Consider the following 25167-nt stretch of genomic DNA (forward strand, 5'->3'; position numbering starts at 1 on the left):
GGTAGGCGAACAGCCGCTGCCTTGCCCCTATATATTCATTTGTTTGCCTCTCAAGTGGAGATTCTGCTACTTTGATTGACCACAGAACCTGGCGCAATGTGCTAGTTCTCCCGTTGTTCTAACCCAAAGTCTTTGCCCTAATTTATATCTCCCCTACTCATTCTATCATAGCCATGACTGATACATCAACATCCGCCCACCAAAGAGAGGGGGGGTTCTACCTACGTCCCGAAACTATTTATCGTGAAAATGGTAATAACAATTAAATTTTCACGTGTCTCCTAATGTACTAGGACACGTGTTTGCACCGGCCCGGTGTAGTAGGGGGTTTATCGATGGTATAATCTTTTAACATGTCAAGATCGGGAGGAGTACATTGTCTCAGAGTGGGTATCACTTTTATTTTCTCCTTAGACGACCGAGATAAAGAGGCGACTTCGTTCTGCCGAGGAACCGTCCTGGAAGTTATGGCCATTGTGACGGTAAAATTCTCTCTAAGAAAATAAAAAGGAAGAATGTAAAGGGAGATGGGTCTGGATTCGTGAATTTGAAGATGTTGAGAAAATAAAGATTATCAAAGAGTTGATGTATTTGTAGGAACCACATAGGCAGCGGAAGGGACGAGCCAATTGCGGTTACTGAATCTCTCAATAGTCGCGTTTGACGGCGACCCTTACACGGTTTTTTGGTACATGGAATTTAATGCTCTGATAAACTGATGTCACGACAATGATGTCCTCGGAACGGAGGATAAAAATTGTTTCATATCACTTCATTCTAGGAAACACGAAGACTATCTGTAAATTGCCAAATCGGAGGGTCCAATTTCTAGTCATTAAGGCATTTCAGGGGATCATCTCGAGACCTCGAGGATGCGAGGCTGTGGTCGAGCTCCCTCCCTCGAGGTTTGTTGACACCCGGTCTAACGGCAATGTTGGCCGCATTCATGATGGGACTGGAGAGCCCCCTAGGCATGCAACTAGCACTGGCAGAGCCTGGTGCCATCTAGTTGTCCCATCCCCCTACATTCGTAATTAATTCTTTTGTACTCTGTTGGGGTTTCCCCTCTTATATAAAGGGGTTCTTCGACATTTTGTAAACACTATGTTGCTCCAGCTCCTCCATAAGAAATATAGAAGAATATTCTCTTTGCTCTCTCATACACTCTCTTGATATTATTGCTTTCCTTTATTGTTTTCATATTTGTTCATCATTTACTGCCTATCATTGGCTATAAAGAGTCTCCATTGATTCTATTATAACTATTAGTCAAATAGCAACTGTCTTCGATAGCTCGTAATAGAGCTCCGGGATCGACCTCGAGGCCCAGAATTGACAAGCCTGAGGGCCCAAATAACTGACCTATCGGTTTGATTATAGCTTTCTCCTTAACTTTATTTTGTTTCTAAATCTCATATACATAGCATCAACTTCTTAACAAACTAGCATAAAAATAGATCACGTATTTTTAGTGTCCCATCAACAAATTTAATTGTTATTACTATTTTCACGATAAACAGACGCATCTATGATTGAGATATAAAAGATATCACTGTCTCCCTTAGGTTATGTGACTATGTGTTTATCCAAAACGTTTATAGTTTGATATGATTTTGAAGTGTATAGAATGTTTGGGTTTGATATTCCAATTTCGTTTAAGATAGATAAACTTTCCCTAAGTGTGATCCATATGCATTGTTCAAAAATAAAGATAGAATGCAACTGCAAAATAGGGTCGGATGGTGAGGGAAGTTACGTATAACCTTATGTTTCACTTTAGTTGTTCAAAGCAGAACAAGAAAATGTGATGCTAGTAGTATAGTAAATAAGTTTTGAGTTAATATAGTGAATTAGCAATTTCACTAGAGCTAGTATAGGTACAATTTGATTCAATTAGCCAGGTTCACTCTAGTGAGTGAATAAAAATTTGAAATACTGAACGTGTGTTAGAACCCAAAAAGTTTAAGTTGAAGCCAAAGTACAATGACAGCGACAGTGGAAGAATATAAAAAATCAGCTAGGCAGTAAGAGAGCCAACTACTGAATAATAGCCTTTAAGAATTATCGAAAAGGGGTCTCCCCAATTGACAGTATGACCAGAGTTAAATTATTAAGATTGTGTAGGATAGTTGTGAATACATTAATTTACTGTTATGTAAGTTATTTGGTTTTTCCTAGTAAGAGAGGTTGCATAGAAGTATGTTAGAAAATGAGTCATCATTCACATAAAGTGCAAAGAATTGTAGAAGATATGGAAAGTTATTTGGATCCCAACAAAAGAAAAGGATCAGCAAGTATAAGACCTTAAACTTTGGTCTAAGGGGGAGATGTGAAAATCATTAGTAAGTCCAGTTGGAAATTTTGAAACCCCCATAGTTATTATGGGATATGAAAATTATAAAAGTCTGCCCATTTATGTGTCACGAGAGTAGTGCCATTGCACGAGAATCTAATTTTTGAAGTACTGGTCAAAGACTTAGCTCACAATAATACTATAAGTGTTTTCAGGAAGTGCTTAAGAAGATAATCAAGTGTGGGAAGTATAACTCGTGATTGGGGTAGATAAGATAACTTTGGTGAAAGAAGTTCACCGCATAGTCAAGCTAGGATTTCGACCTTCACACTACGAAAGTGGTGGAGTTGTTGTTTAGAGTAGGAATTGTTTCTCCTTAGTAGCCTAAGTAAGGAGAAACAGTTTGCTGATCCCTACTTGGTGTAGTTGAAAAGGGGATTCATAGGGATAAGGCAATGACTTTTGAATAAGGGGAGATGATAGTACTTTGAGGTAGCAAGCCTGATTGTGTGTCTAGACATAAATGGACTTAGAGGAGGATCATGTTAGAAGCCTATAATTCCAGGTATTCTATCCAGCCAGGTTCCTCTTTTATGTATCATGATCTTAAAGAGATTTATTAGTGGAATGACATGAAAAAAAAACTGTCGCTAAATTTGTGGCCAAGTGTCCAAATTGTCAGCAAGTAAAATTTGAGCAGCAAAAAGCCCAGTATTTATCTCAGAGTACACATATTCTTTATTTGAGAAGGTAAATATGGACTTTATAATAGTATTATCTCACTCATTTTGAAAGCATGATTTGATTGGGAGATTATAGATTGACTTACCAAGTTAGTGCACTGCTTGCCAGTAAAGACCTCAGTTTCAGCAGAATATTATGCTAAGTTGTACATTCAAGAGATCGTAAATGCAAAGGACTCCGTTGTCCATCATTCTAGATTTTGGTGCTCAATAAAACAACAAACTTTTAAAACTCCTTTTAGAAAGGCTTAGGCACAAGAGTAAACCTCGGCACATTCTTTCATCTTCAAACATATGGTTACGCGGAGCGCACTATTCAGACACATGTGGATATGTCCTTGATTTTAAAGGTATTTGGGATGATCACATACCTCTCATTGAGTTTGCTAAAAATAACAATGAACATTGTAGTATCAAAATGTCACCCCACGAAGCTCTATATGGGAGAAGGTGTAGACCGCCAATTGGTTTCTTCGAAGTTGGCGAGGTAGAGTTGTTGATTCTAGATTTGGTCTATCAGGCTATGAAGAAAGTGAAGTTGATTCAAGAGCATTTGAAGACGACTCAGAGTTGCCAAAAGTCCTATTCGGATATGCATCATAGAGATTTAGAGTTTCAAGTTGATGATTGGGTGTTTCTAAAAGTTTTACCCATGGAAGGTGTTATATGATTTAGGAAGAAAGGAAAGCTCAGTCACAGATACATCGGGCCATATAGGATCCTATGAAGGATCAGGCAAGTAGCTTATGAGTTAGAGTTTCCATCAAAATTAATGGTTATGCACCTAGTATTTCACGTGTCATGTTATAACATTCAAGTTTCTAGTATTCATATCTCATGTCACGACATTTATGTTTCCAATATTCAGATATCATGTTAGAACATTCATGTCAGTTTAGTACTCAGATACTCATGTCACTCTAGTACTCAGATATTCATGTCAGCTTAGTACTCAGATATTCATGCTAGCTTAGTACTCAAATATTGATGTCAGTTCAGTGATCAAGTATTCACGTCAGTTCAATACTCAAATATTCGTGCCAGTTCTATATTCATATATCCACATTAGTTCATAATTCATGTATCCATAACAGACCAAGATTCCTGTATATGTTTAATGTTATGCGTATTACGATGCCCTATAAAGCTAGTGTTATGCTCTGTTAGCTTACAGGTATTTTGGAAAAATGTCGAAGGTATATTATAATCTCCACGTTTTTCAGTATCCAGTTAGCTCAGTGTTCAGCTTGTTCAGCAGCCATTTAGTTCAGTAGCTATTTAGTTCAATATCTCATCACATCAATAATTATGTATTCATTCAGTTTAGTGCGGACGAGTTCATGACACTGCAGTGTTCACATGTATCCATCAGTCCCCTTTAAGGTATAGAGTAAGCCTTAGTTACAACCAGGACAATCATTCGAGGATGAATGATCCAAAGGAGGAGATAATGTAACACCCCATAAATCCCGATTAGTTGTGGATGCGTAAAATGAGTATTAATGTGACCTTTTAGACATGTGAAGTCCTATCTTAATGAGTATGGGTGGAAATCATTATGTTGGAATCAAGACCGATAGTGTGGTGCATAAAATTTAATAGAATCGACTAAGTTTATGAGAGGTACGTCTTATAGCCAGATAGTGCAAAGCCATAAAAACTCACAGCCATAGACAGTGCAAGGCACTGTCTAGGGCATTAACATGAGTGACCCTAAGGGCATCGAACTCCCCAGACTTTGATGCAAATATTGTCGTTATTTCAGTGAAGAAACTATTTTACCATCGCAACTTGCCCCCATTAAATCAAATGGGATCCAAAGTTCAATAGGAGGATGGTGTTTCAGCTCGATTTTACATTCCTTTCATACGTCACTCGGATAACAATTGTGGCACTATGTATTTTTTGAAATCATGCGACTGAACTCAAAATGAAACTCTAAGCTGCCTACGTACCTCGATGAAGAGGATCAAGTCATATCGTAGTTTAGAATGGGTGGGCTTTTTTTGTGGGCCGTACACTATTTAGACTAATGTGGGCCAGGAGTGTAGGAACATGCAATTTAGGCTCATGCATCAAGGTGTGTTGCATCTTAAAGGATAATACTTCTTTAATAATTTGCCATTGATGGGGGCGATACTCATGTCATCTGCATCTAGTAGCTTGTAAGCCCCAATTGAGTAAGCATCTTGTACAACATATGGCCCATTCCATTTTGAAGTGAACTTTCGTACGGGTTTATGGGAGGTAATTATGGGTCTTTGTACGGCAAAGACTTGATCTCCTACTTGAAAGGATCTTTGGCGAACTCTTTTATTGAAGGCGCAAGATAGTCGAGGTTGACAACATTCAAGACTCTGTTGAGCTTCCAACCTCTTCTCATCAAGAGCCTCCAACTCTACTAATCGAAGTCGAGCATTTTCTTCAGAAGTGATCCCTTCATGAATCGCTAATTGTAATGAAGGTATTTGATGCTGGAGTGTCAAGATGGCTTCGACTACATAAACGAGTGCATAAGGGGTTGCTTGTGTTAGTGTGCGGTGAGTTGTCCTATATGCCCATAGAGCTTCTTCCATACAGTCATGCCAATCCCATTTAGATTTGGAGATGACTTTCTTTAACAAGTTGCATAGAGTCTTGTTGAATGCCCAGCTAGACCATTGGCGGTAGCATTGTACATAGACGAGTTATGTTGCTTGAAGCAAAAGAGATCACAAATCTTGTTCATCAACCTATTATCAAATGGCTTTCCATTATCCGTTATTTTGTAATGAGGAATTCCAAAGCGATAGATTATGTTTACTCGGATGAAACTTGTAACATTTTCCTTCTTTACCTCCTTAAGAGCAACAACATAAAATCCCCAAGCATCAAACGGCCAGGATGCAATAGTCGGGTGCAATACTTTAAGAGGTTGATGAATAAAATTCGCATGGAATTGACAAACCTTGCATCTTCGAGCATAGTCCAAGCAATCTTTTACCATCATTGGCCAATAATATCTCATCCTTTTTATATGGAAGTGGAGCTCTGGTCTAGAATGGTGTGACCCACATAACCAGAATGTGCCTCTTGCAAAGCCTAGAGTTCTTCTTCTTCCCCTAAGCACCGCAAGAGTACTCCCTAGAATTACCTTCTATATAGAGTATCTTTGTAGTAATAGAAGTGAGGTGCCCGACAACAGATTTCAGTCCTTCTCCTCAGATTTTCTGGAAGTATCCCATAACATAAGTAGTCGATAATGAGTTTCCCCCATTCTTCGTTCACAACTTCAGAAACAGCGACAAGATGCTTGAGTTCATTTTCTTCACCTTCAGCCTCATTTGGCGATGGTACTACCCATATTTTGCAGACAGTAACTTGCATTTGATTAGGCAGGGTTAACGATGAAGCTAGGGCAGCTAATGTATCAGCCTTCTTATTTTCTTTCCTTAGCACATGCTGAATAGTCACATCACCGAGCCACCCTATTAATTTTTTAGCGTAATCATGATATGGGCGCAGTTCAGGTTTCTTGACCCCATAAATACCTAGAAGCTGATTGACAACTTACTGAGAGTCGCCAAAGACTTGCACTTGTAACTGCTTCATTTTGACAGCCATTTCAAGCGCAAGTATTAGTGCTTGATACTCAGCAACGTTGTAAGAGCAGAGTTGCATCAACGCAAAAGAGTAGGGCAAATCTTCACCTTGAGAAGTGACAAATACTACACCAGCACCAGCTCCTCCGCGATGTGCAGCACCATCAAAGTACATCTTCCATGGAGGCTAAACTTTAAACTTCAATGACCATTGCGTCCTTATCAGGTTGTTCGTCAGTTAGCTCCCAATCACCAGGTATAGGGTAATCTACCAAGAAGTCTACCAATACTTGTCCTTTTACAACATTTTGGGGGATGTACAAAATCTCGAATTGAATGGGAGGTAACATCTCTCTAGTCAATCACTAACAACAGATTTTGACATCACGAACTTGATGGGATTTGCTTTAGAAACAAGACGGACAACATGAGCTTGAAAGTAATGCTTTAACTTTTGAATTGAGAAGACTAGCGCCAAACATAACTTTTCAATTGACGAATAATTCATCTCGTTTGGTGTCATCATCCTGCTCAAGTAGTAAAGGGATTTTTCTTTCCCTTCACTATTTTCTTGGGCCAACACCGCTCCAACAGACATTTCTTGTGCTGAAATGTATAGTATCAGCGGCTTTGCAAGTATAGGGGCAGCCAAAATTGGAGGCTTCATCAAGTAGGATGTAATGTTCTCAAAGGCTCCATCAAGTACACGCTTGGTCCCATTTGAAAGGGACACCTTTATTTATAAGGCGACTGAATGGTTGGCACCTCCCAGCTAGGTTTGAGATGAATCTCCTAAGGTACACTAACCTTCCTTGCAGACTTTTCAATTTTTGAATATCTCGAGGCTCAGGTATTTTCAAGATCACATCTACTTTGGCTTGATCAATTTCAATCCCTCGGTGTCGAATAATGAAACCAAGCAACTTTTCGGAAGTAAATCCTAAGGCGCATTTGAATGGATTCATCATAAGTTGGTACCTCCGGAGCAAATCAAACACCATTCTCAAGTCTTTCAAGTGGTCTCCCTTCTCTCTTGATTTTAGCACCAAGTCTTCAATATAGCATTCAACATTCATGTGGAGAAGATCGTCAAAAATATTCTGCATAGCCCTTTGGTAAGTAGCACCAGTGTTCTTCAAGCCAAAAGGCATTACCATGTATCAATAAATACCATTGGGGGTGCGGAATGCAGTAAGTTTTTCATCTTTTGGTGCCATACAAATTTGGTTATAACCCAACGAGCCATCCATGAAAGACATTGCCTCGTAACCAGTAGTAGCATTAATCATTAGCTCTAGAATAAGGAGCGGGAATTCATCTTTGGGACACGCATTGTTGAGATCCCTGAAGTCAGCGCTTACTCAAATCTGACCATTCTTCTTCCTTACGAGGACAATACTTGAAACCCTTGTTGGGTATTTAACTTCCCGAATAAATCCAGCTTCAATGTGTTTGTTAATTTCGGTTTTGATCAGGGGAACCAAGTCCGGCCTAAAGCGCCTTTGAGCTTGCTTAACAAGACGAGCGCCATTCTTAACTGCAAGGTGATGGATTGCTACTTTAGGGTTCAAGCCAGTCATTTTTTGTAACTCTAAGTAGAGACATCCCTAAACTCTTTGAGTAACTCAATATAAGTGCTTTCTTCATCAGCTTCAAGTAAAACACTTAGGTAGGTGGGTCTTGGTTCTTCATTAGTGTCAAGGTTAACTTCTCTTAAGGCACAAATCATTGCCTTCACCTCTTCTTCAAGTTCTAGCGGAGCATCATTTGCGTCTTCATCTTCTTGAGGGTCCCCATCGTTGAAGGATATATGATAAGATGATGAAACATCATCCAATTTATCTCCATCCTCCATTAGAGATAAAATACCATGCTTACCTTGTGCAGTAATAGGATACGAAGAACTCACACTTTTTTGTCTTCATTACGTTCTTTAGTGTAGACAGCAGTGTATGGCTTCACCTTCAGCACCTCATCACACGAAACCATGACTTTTGTTTGTTGCTTCATTCTAGAAGGAACCAAACTTTGGAAATCCTTGGAGATCTTCTGAATTTTGTGCGAAGCGGGTGTTCTTGTATTTCAATAATTTCTCTGGAAGTTATTCCCCTTCTTTAATGGACCCAATATCTCAAATACAGAAGTTCTCACAGTTGATTTTCCAAGTCGATCAAAGATAGAAGGCTTGTTAGAAGCGGTCGATTCATCTTCTACGGTGATATAATTGCCGCTCTCCTTTCTTATGGAGATGCGCACTGGTGACGGTTGCTTGTATCCCAAACCTTTACATGGTTGTCTCGTTGCAGCCTATGATGGTAGCTTCCCTATCTTTGATGGCTCATTAGGATTGTATCCAGCCTTTGCAAATAGTCTGTAAGCGTTAGGATCAAAATCTTCATATGTTCGCTTTTTAGGGAGTGCCACATTCTGCAAACAGTTTTTGGCCACAAACCCTACAAGCGGCATTGAGGATGACTTTACTGCGTCAATTCGTTTGACCGGGAGAGTTAACTCCTTTAGCATGTTAGTTTGGAGATTAGATGATTCACCTTCATCTTTCTTCCTTTTAGGGACATATTGGAACACTGGACTTACTTTCTTGCCATAAGACGAAATATTCCCTCTGTTTACCGTGAAAATGGTAACAACAACTAAATTTGTAAATGAGATTCTAAAAATACGTGATCTATTCTCGAGTTAGTTGTTTAGAGCAGTTGATGCTAAGAATACGAAGTTTAGCGATAAAATGCAAGATAAACGAAGCAGTAATCAAATCGAGGGGCCTGCTGCCTGGATATAGGACTGGTCAATAGGGAGCTCGGGGTCGATGTCCGAGTCGAGCTTGAGCTATCGGGGATAGTCGGGAATGGGATAACAGCTAAATTATGATCAAATAAAGCTCAATATGGCCAATACGAAGCGATAGAATGAAGAACAAGTAAGAAACGATAAATATTAAAGTGGCCTCGGGCCAGCGAGAACGAGCAAGTTAGAAAGAAAAGAGAGAGAGAGATATTATTGCATTTGTGGAGAAATGGAGCAACATCAGCCCTTTACAAGGTAGCGTGAGTTCCCTTTATATAGGAGGGGAACTCGGCTATAGTACACCATGCATTAATTGGTTAAGTATGGAGATGGGACGGCTAAACGCGACTCTTCGGTGTAGGCCCTGGATAGACCGCCTTTGTCAGACTTAGCCGCGTGCCTTGGGAGCTTCCCCCTCTGTTCTGGCTTCGATTTCCATCTTCTCTGAGTCGAGCATTGATGGGCCCTGAGGGAGGGGACTCGGCGTTGGCTCCCCATCCTCGAGGTCTGAGGCATTCTTCCGAAATGACTTGCCAGCGAGAAATTAAGTCCTGTGATTTCACCGCGTACACCCTCTATAAGATTTATTTGCGTTGGGTTGTACCTCCTCAGTAACAGCTTTGGCTTCACCAATAGTCACCTCTTCTCTTTTAGTTGTGAGCTCATTATTCTTGTTTTTCATGCCATCATCAGCTTTTAGATCCTTCACAATGCGGTTCTTCAAGTAGAACTTTGCATTGGCAAAGTGTGACTCCGCCTCGGTGAATGGCTCATCATCAGCAACTATCTTCTTCTCGACTTCACCCTCGTAGTATTTTAAACATTGATAGTAGGTAGATGGAACTACTTTATTCTCATGTATCCAAGGCCTTCCAAGCAATATGTCATATGAAGTCTTTGCATCGATCACATGTAGCCATGCACTTGATTGCATATCTTCAATGGTGATATCTAGCCTGATCGCGCCTATGGCTCTTTGCCCCTGTTGGTTGAATCCTTGGATCATCACACAACTTTCTGAGAGTTCGTTCATGGGAACACCAAGTTCTTTCACAGTGCGAATTGGCAAAATGGTCACTGAGGATACTCCATCAACCAAAATTTGATTTACCCTTTCATCACACATATAGCCAACTAGGTACAATGGGCGGCTATGAAGAGTGTCACCTAGCAGAAGATCGTCATTTGTGAACGTGACTTTTTCCTCACAAGCATTAACTTCTTGTGGAGTGGACTCGATAAGCTTTTTCGAAGATGGTGCCAACGATAGGTCATCACTCTTTTCTTCCCTTTTGTCATCGTGGGAACAAGAGGCATCGATACCCTCATGGGAAATCTTCGTGCAGAACCAACTTGGCAAAAACTCTTCCACGGTCACTGGATTTTGTGGCTTTTAAGAGTGATGTACCTCCACTTTTGCTCTCTTCTAGTGCTTAACTGGATTCCATCTCCTTGGTATTTTTACCATCATTTTCCTTGTTGGTTGTTCTACTGATTCTTTTCGTGGGCTCCTTCCTTCAGTGGTGCCTACGATGAGTTACCGACGTCCAACCTTCATAATCATCAAGTTGATTGACTTCACCTTTGTCGTTCTCCAGTAATTCATCATCTTTACTTTCTTTATAACCACATAATTCATTTGTACTAAATGAGCCAAAGGTGATAAAGACTTGGTTTGCGCTTGCTTTCTCATCTTCAAGCAAGATCTTCTTTTTGCAAGGCAAGTCCATAACTTTTCCTCGAAGACAAAGAATTTCTCAAGAGGGTGACTCACAAGTCGATGATATTTGCAGTAATTTGGGTCATTTATTTTTCCACCTTAATTTGGTCTCTTCATCTCCGGATGCTCAATGTGATTTAACTTGACGTGTTCTTCAAAAATAGCTAGCACATCAGAATCCATAAATGGGTACTCATTCTCTTGCATTTCTTTTAAATTCAACTTTCCACTTGGCTTATCTTGAAAATAAGTGGATTTCATACTCTGCCTCTTGCTCACCTTCGTTGTGAACTTCACAGGTGATGTGTTGACATTCATAGCTTCTTTGTTTTCAGATTTGGTACGAACTTGCCCCATTTCTTGACTTCTTGCATGTCGTTCCCTTTGCGAGGCTCATATATAGGCAATATTTCATTTACAGCGGAGGCCATGCTCAACTCTATGTCATGGGCACGAGTCGCAAGTTCTTCAAATGTGCCAGGCTTTATACCTTGCAAAATGTAGCGTACTCCCCAATACATGCCTTGGATGCACATCTTTATGCCTGAAGCTTCACTAAGCCTGTCTTTGCAGTTGAGGCTTGAATTCCTCCAATGATTGATAAAGTCGATAATTGGTTCACCCTTTCGTTGACGAGTATTTGTAAGTTCTATCATACTCACAGTACGTCTAGTGCTATAAAAGCGATTGAGTAATTCTTGCTTGAGTTGATCCCAACTATCAACAGATCCAGCCTCGAGGTGTGTGTACCAATCAAAAGCATTTCCTTTTAATGAGCGGAGAAACTGCTTGACGAGGTAATCTCCATAAGTCCCAGCATTGTTGCATGTCTCAACGAAGTGCGCCACATGTTTCTTTGGATTGCCTTTGCCATCAAACTGTTGAAATTTTAGAAGTTGATAGCCAGTTAGCATCTTCAACATATCTGTTTACCGTGAAAATGGTAATAACAATTAAATTTGATTTTGTGGTTCTAAAAATACGTGATATACTTTTATGCTAGTTGTAAAGCAATGGATGCTATGTGAAATACTTAGAATAACGATAAGATCTTAAAAATGAGATATTAACCAAACCAAATCACTGTCAATCGGGGCCTCGAGCTTGATTATTCAGGGCCTCGGTGTCGATTTCGATGTTCATCAAGGGTGGTTGATGGAGACCAACAATTATAATATAATCAATGTCGGCTCTTTATGGCCAATAATAAGCAATACATGAAGAACAAAAAATAGAACACATTAAATATAGGCAATAAATGGAAGTAATAATATTAAGAGAATATGTTAGAGAGCAGAGAGAATGTTCTTGTGTATTTAGTATTGAGCAACAGATGTTTACAAAACGTCAAGGATCCCCTTTATATATGATGGGAAATCCCAACATTGTACAAATACATTTATTACAAAGATATGGAGATGGGATAGCTAGTTAAGGCCATGATGCGGGCTCAGACTAGCCTGATAGACTTTTTTGGCTCTAGCTACACGCCTCTGGAACTCCCCACTTTCTCTCCGTAACCGTCGATCCGTACTGCTCCGAGGTCGAGCATCGATGGCCCTCGAGAGATGAAACTCAATCATGGTCTTGAGCCTCCGAGACATGTCTTCGAGGCATAGTAACGATGGAAAATTGGACCCTCCTATTTTACTGTATACATATAGTCCCCGCATTTCTTAGAGTAGAACTATAAGAAAAAACCTTGATAACCATCTTTCCAAATTTCCTGCGATAATGTTATACTAACGATGTCATACTTATGACATAAGCCTTTGTGATAACCGAGGCATCCCGCTGACTCATCTTTTTTGCGCCATTCAATGTACTACCAATTCTCGTCCTTCTAAGAGATAATATCTACTCCGATTCAGTTCCAAAAATTCATTGATTGCGCATGCCGATATTTCTTTCAAAGACATTGAATGCGCCGTTGGTTACATTTTTCAAAGACTATTGATTGTGCTTGTTGGTTACTCTTCCCTTTGTCTATAAGTGGGAGCTTTCTGGAACCAGTTCTTTATTCAAGTGTTCTCCAATTAGCCTTTCACCCTTCTCTTTCCCTCATCCTCATCCGTCATTATCCCTTATGTTTGAGGCCCGCAGCCTTAAGGTTACATGGCGGCATTCTCTTCAGCCACGCCATGGCCTTTTTCCTGGGCTCTCTCTTACCGAGTAAGGTTATACTGACTTGTCGTTGTTGTTGTTTTTGTTGTTACTACTGTCATTTTTGGCTCGAGATGATGATATAGGGGGGACGATTTCTTCTGACTTGGGAAGATATTTGGACTCTACACCTCTTCTTACCTTCCTACCCCGGCCTGGTGTGACACTTTATCCCTTTTGCTTTCCGTGGGGTGAAGTGGCACCTCTGGCCAGTAACTTGCGCGGCACAATGTCCCAATAAGTGGACTCAAAGTAGCCATGCAGGTAAGGCCGATACTTGCCAAGTCTTCTATCGGGCCGTAGTCTTCTTGGCCTGGTAGAGCTTTTGCTCTTTGGCGGGCTATGTTTTTTTCTTCATCTTTTTTCGTTTCTTCACTTTCATCTTCTCCATCTTCTCACATTCCTCTTCTTCATATTTTCCCTTGGAGATACCATTTTGGAGGACCGAGATGAGACCCCCGTGGAGGTGGTGCTCGAAGATACTACCGCTGAGGATGTACCCCCGAGAATAGATTAGATTCTAGGCTTTTCTGATAGATGTACCTTTTTCTTCTTTGTTTTTGTGTAAGGACCCCTTGCGGGCTTGTGTAATCATTTGTAATAACCCTCTGTGGGCTTTTGTATCATCTGCTTATGAATATAAAGATGTCTCTTCAATCTGTTTTTGATTTATGCTATATTTCTTCGTACCTTCATTTGTGAGGAATCTGAATGCATGACTCCACCGATGGGAGTGAACATTGAAACCAGGTTAGTTTGATAAACTCGAGTCATCAAGATCCCCGACTTCGAGTTGAATGAGAGTAGGGTTTCGAAATTGCAATACGAGACTTAGCCTTTTAGACCTCGTGATAGTCTTTGATGGGGGGGATTTTCTCGGACACCCCAGAATAAAGGTAGCCTTTAGGCTTTCGGGAGCAGTCCCTGAGTGGGGTTTCGCTCAAGCTCGGGCTACGTGGAGACTTGTTTTGAACTCAGTGTAGATAGTCTTAAGGCGTTTCAGATAGATCTCGAACGAGGGCTTACCCGAGTTTAGATGGTACCTCAAGGCTAAGCCCATACGAGTAGATTTTAGCACTTCTTTTCTCCTTAAAAGAAGCCGTCGAGATCGGGTACCATCTCGGGACTTGCAATGATGCCAATGGCTTTCTGGAGCCTATCTTCTTTTGGTGGATGTCCTCGAGATCAGGTACCATCTCGGGACTTGCAATGATGCCAATGACTTTCTGGAGACTATCTTCTTTTTGGTGGAGGTCCTCGAGATCTGGTACTATCTCGGGACTTGCGATGATGCCAATGACTTTCTGGAGCCTATCTCCTTCTTGGTAAAGGTTCTCGAGATCGGGTACCATCTAGATACTTGGTTGATACGGGGTCTTCAACCCCAAAATGTCATATGGCAGCGTCGAGTGTATGATACAATTACGATGTAACCGAGACGATTTCTCCGGCATATCTTTCCAAAGCGATAAAACCTTTAGCCAGTATTTTTAATCGACCTTTGAGGTAGGCAGGTGTTCGCCGCTTTTCCCATATATAGGGTTGTCTTCACCCTTTTGGAGATTCCGTTATTCTGAGTAGTTATCCACTTTCATAGAGTTCTCCTTTCTTGCGCCAATTTTCCTTTAACTCAAAGCTTTCACCCAAGTCTTCATCTCCCTTTCTTCATTTTACTATAGCCATGGCTGTTATGCCCGAATCCTCTTGGCAAGGAGGAGGGTGCTCCGCCTCTGGGCACTTTGCTTCGGGAGGGAATCTCCCGTCAGAAGAGACTCCCAACGTTCGAGGTTATCGGGAATATGCCTCGAAGTTTATTTCTTTAATAGGAGAGGAGCACCTTGAGTTGGTGAGGAAGTACTGTGGATGGGGATAAAAGGTGGCATTACGAGTACATTCCCCGGAGGAGAGCATTATGGACCATGCCGAGGGATTTTTGAATGTATACACGTACCCCTTTATATTGGGCCCCCTTGATGGGGTTGTGTTTGACTTCTGTAAAAAGTACTAGGTTACCTTGGTGTAGATTCACCCGTCATTTTGGCGGAGAGTATTGATGATGAGGTTCGTTGCGGAAGAAGCAGGTCTTGAATTCACTCTAAGTCATCTCATCAGGCTGTATCGGCCCTTTCAACATCGAGGCCAGCTAACCCTACGATGCTGATCCACCACGCCTTTCGTTGTTGACTACGAAGAAGACGGAGATCGGGGATGGATGAGCTGATTTGTTCGGGTACAAACTGTCAATATAATTCCAGTGGAGTTCCTGCCATTTCTTGAGGAATGGAATTTTACACATAAGTAGTGCACTCGTGCCTTCATAGTTTTGTTAATGGCGAAGGCGTACTCCATAAATGCACCTTCTTTTACTTTTCTGCAGTGATTTCGTGGATGCCGGGCGAGGTTCCTGATTTACCGAATTGGGTTCGGAAGTTGGCGACCCACTCAGCTTGTAATGAGCATAAGTGACGAGCTTTATCTAAGGATAGGTGGGAGGCAAAACACCACGGTACATGTTATGTGATTTGCTCCCCCGCCTTTCTCGGAAGGGCATTTTTTCTTTCTCTATACTAACCCTGTCATCATAGGCATTGGGGATCCCCTTAAAGCAAGGTCGTGCCTTTTACGAGAGGGATAAAGACCGCTGGCTTTAGGACCGAGGGATGATAATAATAAGAATACGCAAGAAATGCCTTTGCATGGCGATGGTGCTCAAAGCAAGACGAACCTAGACTGGGGGCTTAGAGAGGATGTATTGACTGAGCTTGCTTCGCCCGTGATTTCTGGTTTTGGAAAGGCGGTTTCTCCGCTGCTGCCGTCTTCTTTTTTTGTTAAAGGTACTTTGAGGGATACTCAAAACTTGGGATCGTATACACCAAGCGACCGTATCCCAACTGTGGTCGGATCTTCTAGGTCTAAGAGAGCCATACTAGCAGATGTGCGCTCGACCTTCGGGGAAGCTCAGCGGCTTCACTCTATGGTGAGTTTTGGCACAGGCCCTTTGAGTTTTCCCTTTCTTATTGAGTTTTCTTTTTCATACCTTTGACAAGTTTAAGTCCGAGTTGCTTCGCCGTGAGGATAGACTGTGGAAAACTTTGGATGGGGAGAAATCCCTTGGGCTCCTTTGCGACGAAAGGGAAGTCGATTTGGCATGCTTACGGTATTAGGCGAGTCGTAGCTTGAATTATGAGAGCTACCTGAAGGGGCAGGTAGTTTTTGTTCCAAGGGAGTGTATGTTCTTTCTTCTAGATCCTAAGGCTCATGTTTCGTTTATTTTAGTTGCAGAAAAAGATGGAAGACCTGGAGTGCCTTAGGAACGAAGTTGGCTAAGCCAAGCACGGGTATGATAGGTTAAAGGCTCAGGCGGATGCTCAAGCTTCGGCGGAGAAGGGTGTTCCAGCTAAAGCCTCCACCTTTGAGGTTCAACTTTGCGTAGCTCGTGATAATAGCTTGGTTCGAGCAGACAGGATTACGAAGCTCGAGTCTGAGCTTTTGAAGATAAAGGCTGAGGTTGTGGATGCCCGGGCTGAAGCTGTGGTACACCGACACCTGGAACATCCACACCATTTTCTCTGTGGTCCTCCAGATTGTTGTTTCCGCCTCCATTTATTGAGTCAGACATTTTGACCTGAAATCGAAGATCTTGGACAAGAAAACGTGTGAAAAATAACTTGCGTTGTGTAGTAAAACCAGCAAGAAAATAATCACTATTATTTTTAGCCTCACGGTGGGTGCCAAACTGTTTACTGTGAAAATGGTAATAACAATTAAATTTAATTTTGTGGTTCTAAAAATATGTGATCTACTTTTACGCTTGTTGTAAAGCAATGGATGCTATGTGAAAGACATAGAATCAAGATAAGAGCTTAAAAACGAGATATTAACCAAACCGATTCTTTGTCAATTGGGGCCTCGAGCTTGCTTATTCAGTTCCTCGAGGTCGAGTTCGACGTTCGCCAAGGGCGGTCGATGGAGACTAACAGTTATAATATAATCAATGGCAGCTCTTTATGGTTAATATAAGCAATGCATGAAGAACAATAAATAGAACACAATAAATATAGGCAATAAATGGAAGCAGTAATATCAAGAGAATATGTTAGAGAGAAGAGAGAATGTTCTTGTTTATTTAGTATTGAGCAATAGATGTTTACAACATGACAAGGATCCCCTTTATATATGAGGAAAAATCCCAACATAGTACAAATACATTTATTACAAAGATATGGAGATGGGACAGCTAGTTAATGCCATGATGCGGGCTTAGACTAGCCTGACAGACTTGTCCCACTTTCTCTCCATAACCATCGGTCCATACTACTCTGAGGTCGAGCGTCGATGGCCCTCGAGGGATGAAACTCGACCGTGGTCTTGACCCTCCGAGATGTGCGTTCGAGGCGTTGTAACGATGGAAAATTGGACCCTCCTATTTTACCGTATACAATATCGATCCTTGAAGTGTACGGCTTTGCGTAGGTAAAGGAGGACTTGGAAGCGACTTCATATTTGTTTTTTATAGTCCCTTCAATGAACTCATTTAGCTAATTGATTGGAATCATCCGTTCCGAAGAGACTGAAATTTCCTTAGTGGATGCAACTTTCCGTGGGGGAGGATCAATCTGTTGAACTTCTGGGAGTTTGCCAAGTGCATTGGTGGATTCTTCTTCCATCATGATTCCCACCTTGTCTATTAGCTTGTCAATTCTAGCATCTTAATTTTGCAAGCATTTGGACAAGAAAGTGATTGCTTTCGTCAAGTTTTCGAATTGCTCCTCCGCAGATGAATTGTTTGTCACCGTGGCTTGCATGATTGTTGTGGACGATGGAGAGTAGCATGGATTATCACACAGATTGATCCTTTATTTGCTCATGCTATATGGTGTAAGTGGGGAGCATCCATCACATGAAGCATCTTCATCTTCCTTAATAGCAGAATGGTTGGATCAGGAGAGGTCAAGTAGAGCAAGAGTTTTCTTGATCTTTTCAGCAACATCGCCTCATTCTTCGGGTGCATTTGTGAAAGATCTTGCTCCTTTTGAGGATGAAGATTCGAAAATAGGGGCAGATGCAAACGACACTTGGGGTACTTGTTGTCCTAACGAGCTTGCTTTGCTACTTGTAACTGGTCTAAAGCTTCCAAAGGTAACTTAGAGTATGTTATCCACATCAGCATAGAACCCAGAATTAGCAGCCTTGCTGGAACTTGAACTGGAGTTAATTTTCTTTGAAGCCATTTCAATATTCTTGAACTTTGTTGATTGAAAAGTTGAGATAAGAGGTAGAGATCGTCCCACTGGGCTTTGTAGACAATAAATTTGGTCGAGAAAATAAAATCAAGATTGAAAAATATTGCAACAACGTAGTATTTTATTTCAAATATATGAGTGTTACAATCTCTATGAATCCTTTGATTCTACTATTCAACAGTAAATAAAAGAGCTTTTGAGCCTAATCTTGAATTTTATTTTATTTTAATCCAAGTGATTGAGGCTTGATCTTGATCTTGATGTATTTTTAATCCAAGGGCTTGCAGCTTGTTCTTGAATCTTCGTCTTGACCTCTTAATCCTTAGAACACTTGAATGCTTGTAGCTTTTAGAGAAATCTGCAGTGTTTGATCCACGAGCTCTCTCTTGATTCTTGTTATCACTTCTGGTATCTTTCTGAGTTATGAAAACCCTATTTATAGTTGTGGGAGGGAAGAATTATGATAGGAACAAACTCTTTCTGACCAATCAAATTTAAGTGTGACAAGGCCACATTTGATTGGCCAGAACATGTCACTTGCACACGTGACACTGTTTTATTGGTATTTTAATTTGACTTGGCCAGCTTGTCATTTTGACACTTGGCGCGATCCTATTGGCTCTTCTATTTGACTTGGTGCGCCACGTCAATTAACATGTAGTACCAAACTGGGCCACTAGGAAGATGACATCTTGGGCTTAATGAGGTAGGCTCATCACCTTAGCCCAATTAAATGGGCTAGCCCAATGGATTAAGACTTATTTATTTAATTCATATATATTGGACTTATATAATTAATCCAATTATATTAGCCCATAATATTTATTGAAACTAACATATTTAACATATAGTCCAAATAATTTTATTGAATTTAAATCCAATAAAATTTAAATGCTTACAAGTACAACCGACCCATGTACTCAATAAGCAACAAACCTAACCTTAGGTTGAAACTAATGACGAGCTTGGTGAAACGGTCAGAGTCCAACACCAATAACCAAGTGCAACTCGTAAAAATATAATAAAAACAATACAAGTAAAAACTTCAAGATGTGATGCTCAACTCGTTCACAGTTATGGACAATAGGCATGCTTCTCAAATATAACAATAAAACCCAAATCTTTTACTGAAATAACCATAATATGAGTATATCATGGATGTGTTTGGTATGAAGGAAAATGTTTTCCATTGAAAATATTTTTATGAAAAAAGGAGTGGTTTTATGACTTATTTTCCTTTGTTTGGATGGTGAGGGGAAAAAAAATTTCCAGAAAATATTTCTTACTGTTTAGTTAAAGAGTAGAAAATATTTTTTAGGAATATATTTCTATTTAGAGTGGGGATTGAGGGTTGGGACCGGGTTTGGGGAAAGAGTGGGTTGGGGGTTGGGATGGGGGGTGGGGCGAGAGTGGGTTGGGGGTTGGGGTTGGTGGGGTGGATAAGCGGTGGGGTATGCTGGAGGGGTGGGTTTGTGGGGATGAGAAATAGAGTGGGAAGTGTAAAAAAGAGTTTTGAAAATTATTTTCCCTTCTTTTGATAAGGAAAATATTTTTCTCCAATTGAGGAAAAATGAGTTCATGAGGAAAATATTTTCCAAGCCGTTTAAGTCAACCAAACATGAGAAAATTAGAAAATATTATCCGAAAAATATTTTCTTTCATACTAAACACTCCCTAGAAAACTGTGATTTTCCCAAAATCTTTCAACAACATATACGATGTTTCATTATCAGATAGCATGAGGAAAGTACGTCTCTATGCCTACATGTCAATGTGCATGTGAAGTCATGAATGTCACAATACCGTATATGATGAGGAAATTTATGTCAAATGTAATGTATCACAGTGATGAACTCAGATACTCATGCTCTCGGAGTATTCAACCTCATTCAACATGCTTAATCACTCAGCACTCCCACTCATTCAACATTCTCAATCACTCGGCACTCGGAACTTGATACATGCGCTAACTATTGGTATGTCAGACTCCGGAGGGGTGGATCCTGCCCAAGCGCTTATATAAGCTAACATGGCATGCAGTGGCGTGCAGTTGGATCCCAACATGAATGAATAAAGCCTATTGCGGCCTGCAGCCGGATCCCATAATCATCACTCAAAATTATGACCTCGGCATCACTCGGTCATCAATCTCTCCAGTCTCTCGGCTCACACATCTCATGCCATCAGCCCAAACAATAATAAATGATGTAACAATAAACAATAACAATTACTGAGATATGATATGCAAATGAATGAATATGACTGAGTATGTAATTGAAATTTAAGCAAATGACTCAATAACAAAAAAGACCTCAGTGGGTCCCAATAGAATAAGCATATAACCTAAATATGGTTTCTAGCATGGATGAAGACTCAATTACTCTAGCACGTAGAAATTTCATGGATAGCAACAAGATTTGGTGACTGCACAGTACCACGGAAACAATCGAGTCATAATTCACACGGTTCATGCCCACACGCTTGTCACCTAGCATGTGCGTCATCTCAACACCAACACATAACACATATATTCAAGGATTCATACCTCAGCAATAAAGTTTAAAAGTGTTACTTACCTCAAACAAGCCAAATACAACACCAAACAAGCCGAACAATACTCTAGAAACACCATCCCGGGTGCATCGACATCCAAACGGCTTGAAAGTAGTCAAAAGCAACTCAAATACATCAAATAATGCCTAAGGAAACAAATCCAATCGATAAAGTTTGAATCTTTAATCAAAAGCACAAAGTCAACCAAAAATTCAAACCCGAGGCCGCACCTCGGAACCAGACAAAACACAAAAAAATTGATAACTCAATCAATTACGAGCCCAACCATATTAGTTTTACTCAAATCCGACTCTGAATCGATGTTCAAAACTCAAAAATTCTCTTTATGAAATTTTAGACAAAACCCCTAAATTTCTCTTTGAAATTTATAATTCAAATGACCAAAACGAAGATAGATTCATCAAATAAAATCAAAACTGAGTACATATAATCATTGACGAGCTCCATACCTCAAAATATGCGAGAATGGCCGAAACCTCCAAAATAGAGTACTTATAATCACTGGACGAATAAATGAATCGTGATTGCGGAAATACCATCACAATCGTGAAGAAGAAAGATGCACTTCCCCTGAAATACTCTACGCGACTGCGTCACATGCCTTGGGAATGAAACACACAAAGCTAGCAGAACAATGTGAACACAGGATCAATGTCACGAATGCGAAGAGAAAACACGCATCATGCCCAGCTCAGCCCAATCACTATGCGAATGCGATGAAGACCATCCCTAACTCTACGCAAACGCAATCATCCTTATGCTAATGCGAAGAACAAATTAACAGCATACCAAAACACCCTTTGCAATCGCAACTTGACCTTCACAATCGCGAAGAACACTAGAAGTAACAAGTAACAGTAGAAAACCAACAACACAAAACCATCCGAAATGGTCATAACCATGTGCGAAACTCATCCAAGCCCCTTGGGACCCCGTCTGAAAATACAAACAACTCACATAACATAACACACACCTACTCGAGGCCTCAAATCATGCATAACAACATAAAAACCATGAATCGCACATCAAATCGAACTTGAAGAACTTTTGAACTTTCAACTTTCAAAACTCATGCCGAACCATATCAAATCAAATCGGAATGAATTCAAATTTTGCACAAAAGCCCCAAATGACATAATGAAGCTATTCCAATCCCCAGAACCACAATCCGAACCTGATATCATAAAAGTCAACTTCCGGTCAAACTTATAAACATTCAGAACCTTCAAATTTCGCATTTTCACCAAATATTGCCGAGGCCTTCTAGAAATTTATAAATACAAATTCTGGCATTGGCCCAAGCCCAAAATAACCGTCCAGACATAACGAAACTATCAAAACTCTGATCCGAGGTCAAATACTTAAAAGTCAAACTTGGTCAACTCTTCCAATTGAAAACTTCCTCGTTGAGAATCATTCTTGCAAATCAATCCTGAATCTCCTGAAAACCAAAACAGATAATTCACATAAGTCATAAAGCATCATACAAAGCTACTCAATACGTCAAATGGCGGAATTAAATGCGAATGCTCAAAACGACCAACTAGGTCATTACATTCTCCCACATATAAAATACGTTCGTCCTCAAACAAGCCAAAAGTCGTTCCAAATCCGTCAAATCACTGTGTAACCTTACCTTAGACATACCAGGGGGTGATCCCACGTCACCCTAATCCATGTAAACTTGACAACACAACATAACTGAAGATCATAACTTTAACCTTAGTCTGTAAGCCTTAGAGCCCAATTTCTAACATCCAAAAATCCTTACAAGACCCATTTCTGCACCTACACATTATGTAAGTGTGACGACCCGGCCGGTTATCTTAATAATTAATGCCCCGATATCCCATTAACAATTTTCCCCAAGTTTATTTCTGCTATTTTGATTTGCAGGGATGTCCAGTTTTGAGTTTCGGAATGTTTTGGGACACTTAGTCCCTAAATAAGAGCTTAAGTGTTAGAAAGTTAGTCGTAGTCGGAACAGTGTGAAGACAGCCTTGGAATTGAAATTTGATAATTTTGTTAGCTCCGTTGGGTGATTTAGGGCTTAGGGGCGTGTTCGGATTATGTTTTGGAGGTCCGTAGCTAATTTAGACTTGAAATGACGAAAGGTCAAATTTTCAAGTTTTTGGTTCGATAATGAGATTTTGATCCGAGGGTCGGAATTGAATTCCAAAAGTTGGAATAGCTCCGTAGTGTTGAATGTGATGTGTGTGCAAAATTTCAGGTCATTCGGACGAGGTTTGATAGACTGTTTGATCGAAAGCGTATATTTAGAGTTTTTGGAATTCTTAGGCTTGAATCTGATGAAAAATAGGTGTTTTGATGTTATTTTGAGCACTCCGAAGGTTGGAACAAGTTTTAATGATGTTTTAGGATTGGTTGGCATGTTTGGTTGAGGTCTCGGGGTCCTCGGGATGAATTCAGATGGTTGACGGAAAGATTTTTCGGAGTTAGAGTTACAGCATCAGTTGTTGGTTCTATCAAAATGGCACCTACGGTTTGGGTTCCACAGGTGCGGCACCGCAAAAGCGGCTCAGTGGCCGCAGAAGCGGAATTTGGGAATTTCTTCAGGAACCGCAGAAGCGATTGTAATTCTCCAGAAGCGGTACCGCATCTGCGGATTGGAAGTCGTAGATGCGGAACCTGGCCATTAAGTGAAAAGTCGCAGGTGCGACCTTTGGTCCTCAAAAGCGGGACCGTAGATGTGGTCCCTTGACCGCAGTTGCGGAAATCGCTGGGCAGAACATATGAATTCTTGCCTTCGTGAAATTTAGCCATTTTTTCATCTTTTTCAAAACGGGAAGAAGCTTGGGGAGCACTTTTCAAGAGGGATTTTCAGAGGAGTTCATTGGGGTAAGGTCTTTGGTCCCTAAACTCATTATTGGAATGACTTTTATCAATTTAAACATGAAAATTAAGGAAAATCAGTGGTAATTGGGGGGTTAGGGTTTGTCTAATTGGAGACCTTTGAGTGATGATTTGAGGGATAAATTGAGATCCGATTTTGGTACTTTTGATACGACTGAACTCGTAAGAGTGCGAGGGTTCTGGAAATATAAATTTTGCCCGATTCCGAGACGTGGGCGCGAGGGGTGTTTTGGTCATTTTACCTAATTTCGCGTATTAACTTAGAATTTAATAGTAGAATCAGTTACTTGAAGTGTTATTTACATTATGAAATTGAATTGAATAGATTTGGGCCATTTGGAGTTGAGTACTCGTGGCAAGAACATGGTTTCAGATTGATTTTTGAGTCGGTTCGAGGTAAGTGGCTTGTCTAACCTTGTGTAGGGAACCTTCCTCTTAGGATTGGTATATTTGGTAATTGAAATGTCTTGTACGTGAGGTGACGAGTGCGTACTTGTGCTAATTGTTGGAAATCTGATTTTCTTTAAGTAATTACTAGTATGTTTCCTTTCCTGTTTCTATTACTTGCACTATTAAGTATGTTGTTAACTTAGGAAAGCATGTCTAAGTGACCTAATTGCTTTATTTGCTCAACATGCCTTACTTGAATTCTGTGTAGCATGCTAGGCTAAAATCACTTGTTGCCTTAACATGAAATTTTGCCATTTCCGTATATTTTTCCTGTTGCTGCTGTTTATTTATTTTGGGACTACAAATGTGGGATTCCGGTAGATCCCCCTGCACAGTTATATGGAACTATGGCAATGCACACGGTAGATTCCCCCAGTATTGAGTATTTAGATTTGGGACTACCGAACGGGATTCCAGTAGATCCCCGTGCACTATGAGTTGGACTACGGGATGAGATCCCGGGAGATCCATTGGATGTGTACATATGGGACTACAGGATGGTATCCTAGGAGATCCCCGATTGTTATTATTGGTGCTGAGCGGTATTTCTTTTTGGTGTTTACCTTGTTTCTGTATAGTTGTTGCTATCTTGTACATCCTGTGTTATTTTATTGTTGTACTTATTTATATTGTTCTGTTCTATACTATTGATATTTATATTTTATTCAACCCCAGTAGGGACCTGACCTTCTTTGTCACTATCCAACCGAGGTTAGGCTTG

General features: G+C 40.5%; 1 protein-coding gene across 1 annotated transcript; it reads right to left on the reverse strand.

Moving 5' to 3' along the window:
* Positions 1 to 5111: 5111 nt before the first annotated feature.
* LOC138870206 (uncharacterized) lies at positions 5112 to 5612 on the reverse strand. The gene has a single exon (XM_070147999.1). The coding sequence runs from the start codon at positions 5610 to 5612 to the stop codon at positions 5112 to 5114; it is 501 nt and encodes a 166-aa protein (XP_070004100.1).
* Between the last annotated feature and the right edge of the window lie 19555 nt (positions 5613 to 25167).

Source organism: Nicotiana sylvestris, chromosome 1 (assembly GCF_000393655.2).
Source record: "Nicotiana sylvestris chromosome 1, ASM39365v2, whole genome shotgun sequence".
Classification (NCBI taxonomy): Eukaryota; Viridiplantae; Streptophyta; class Magnoliopsida; order Solanales; family Solanaceae; genus Nicotiana; species Nicotiana sylvestris.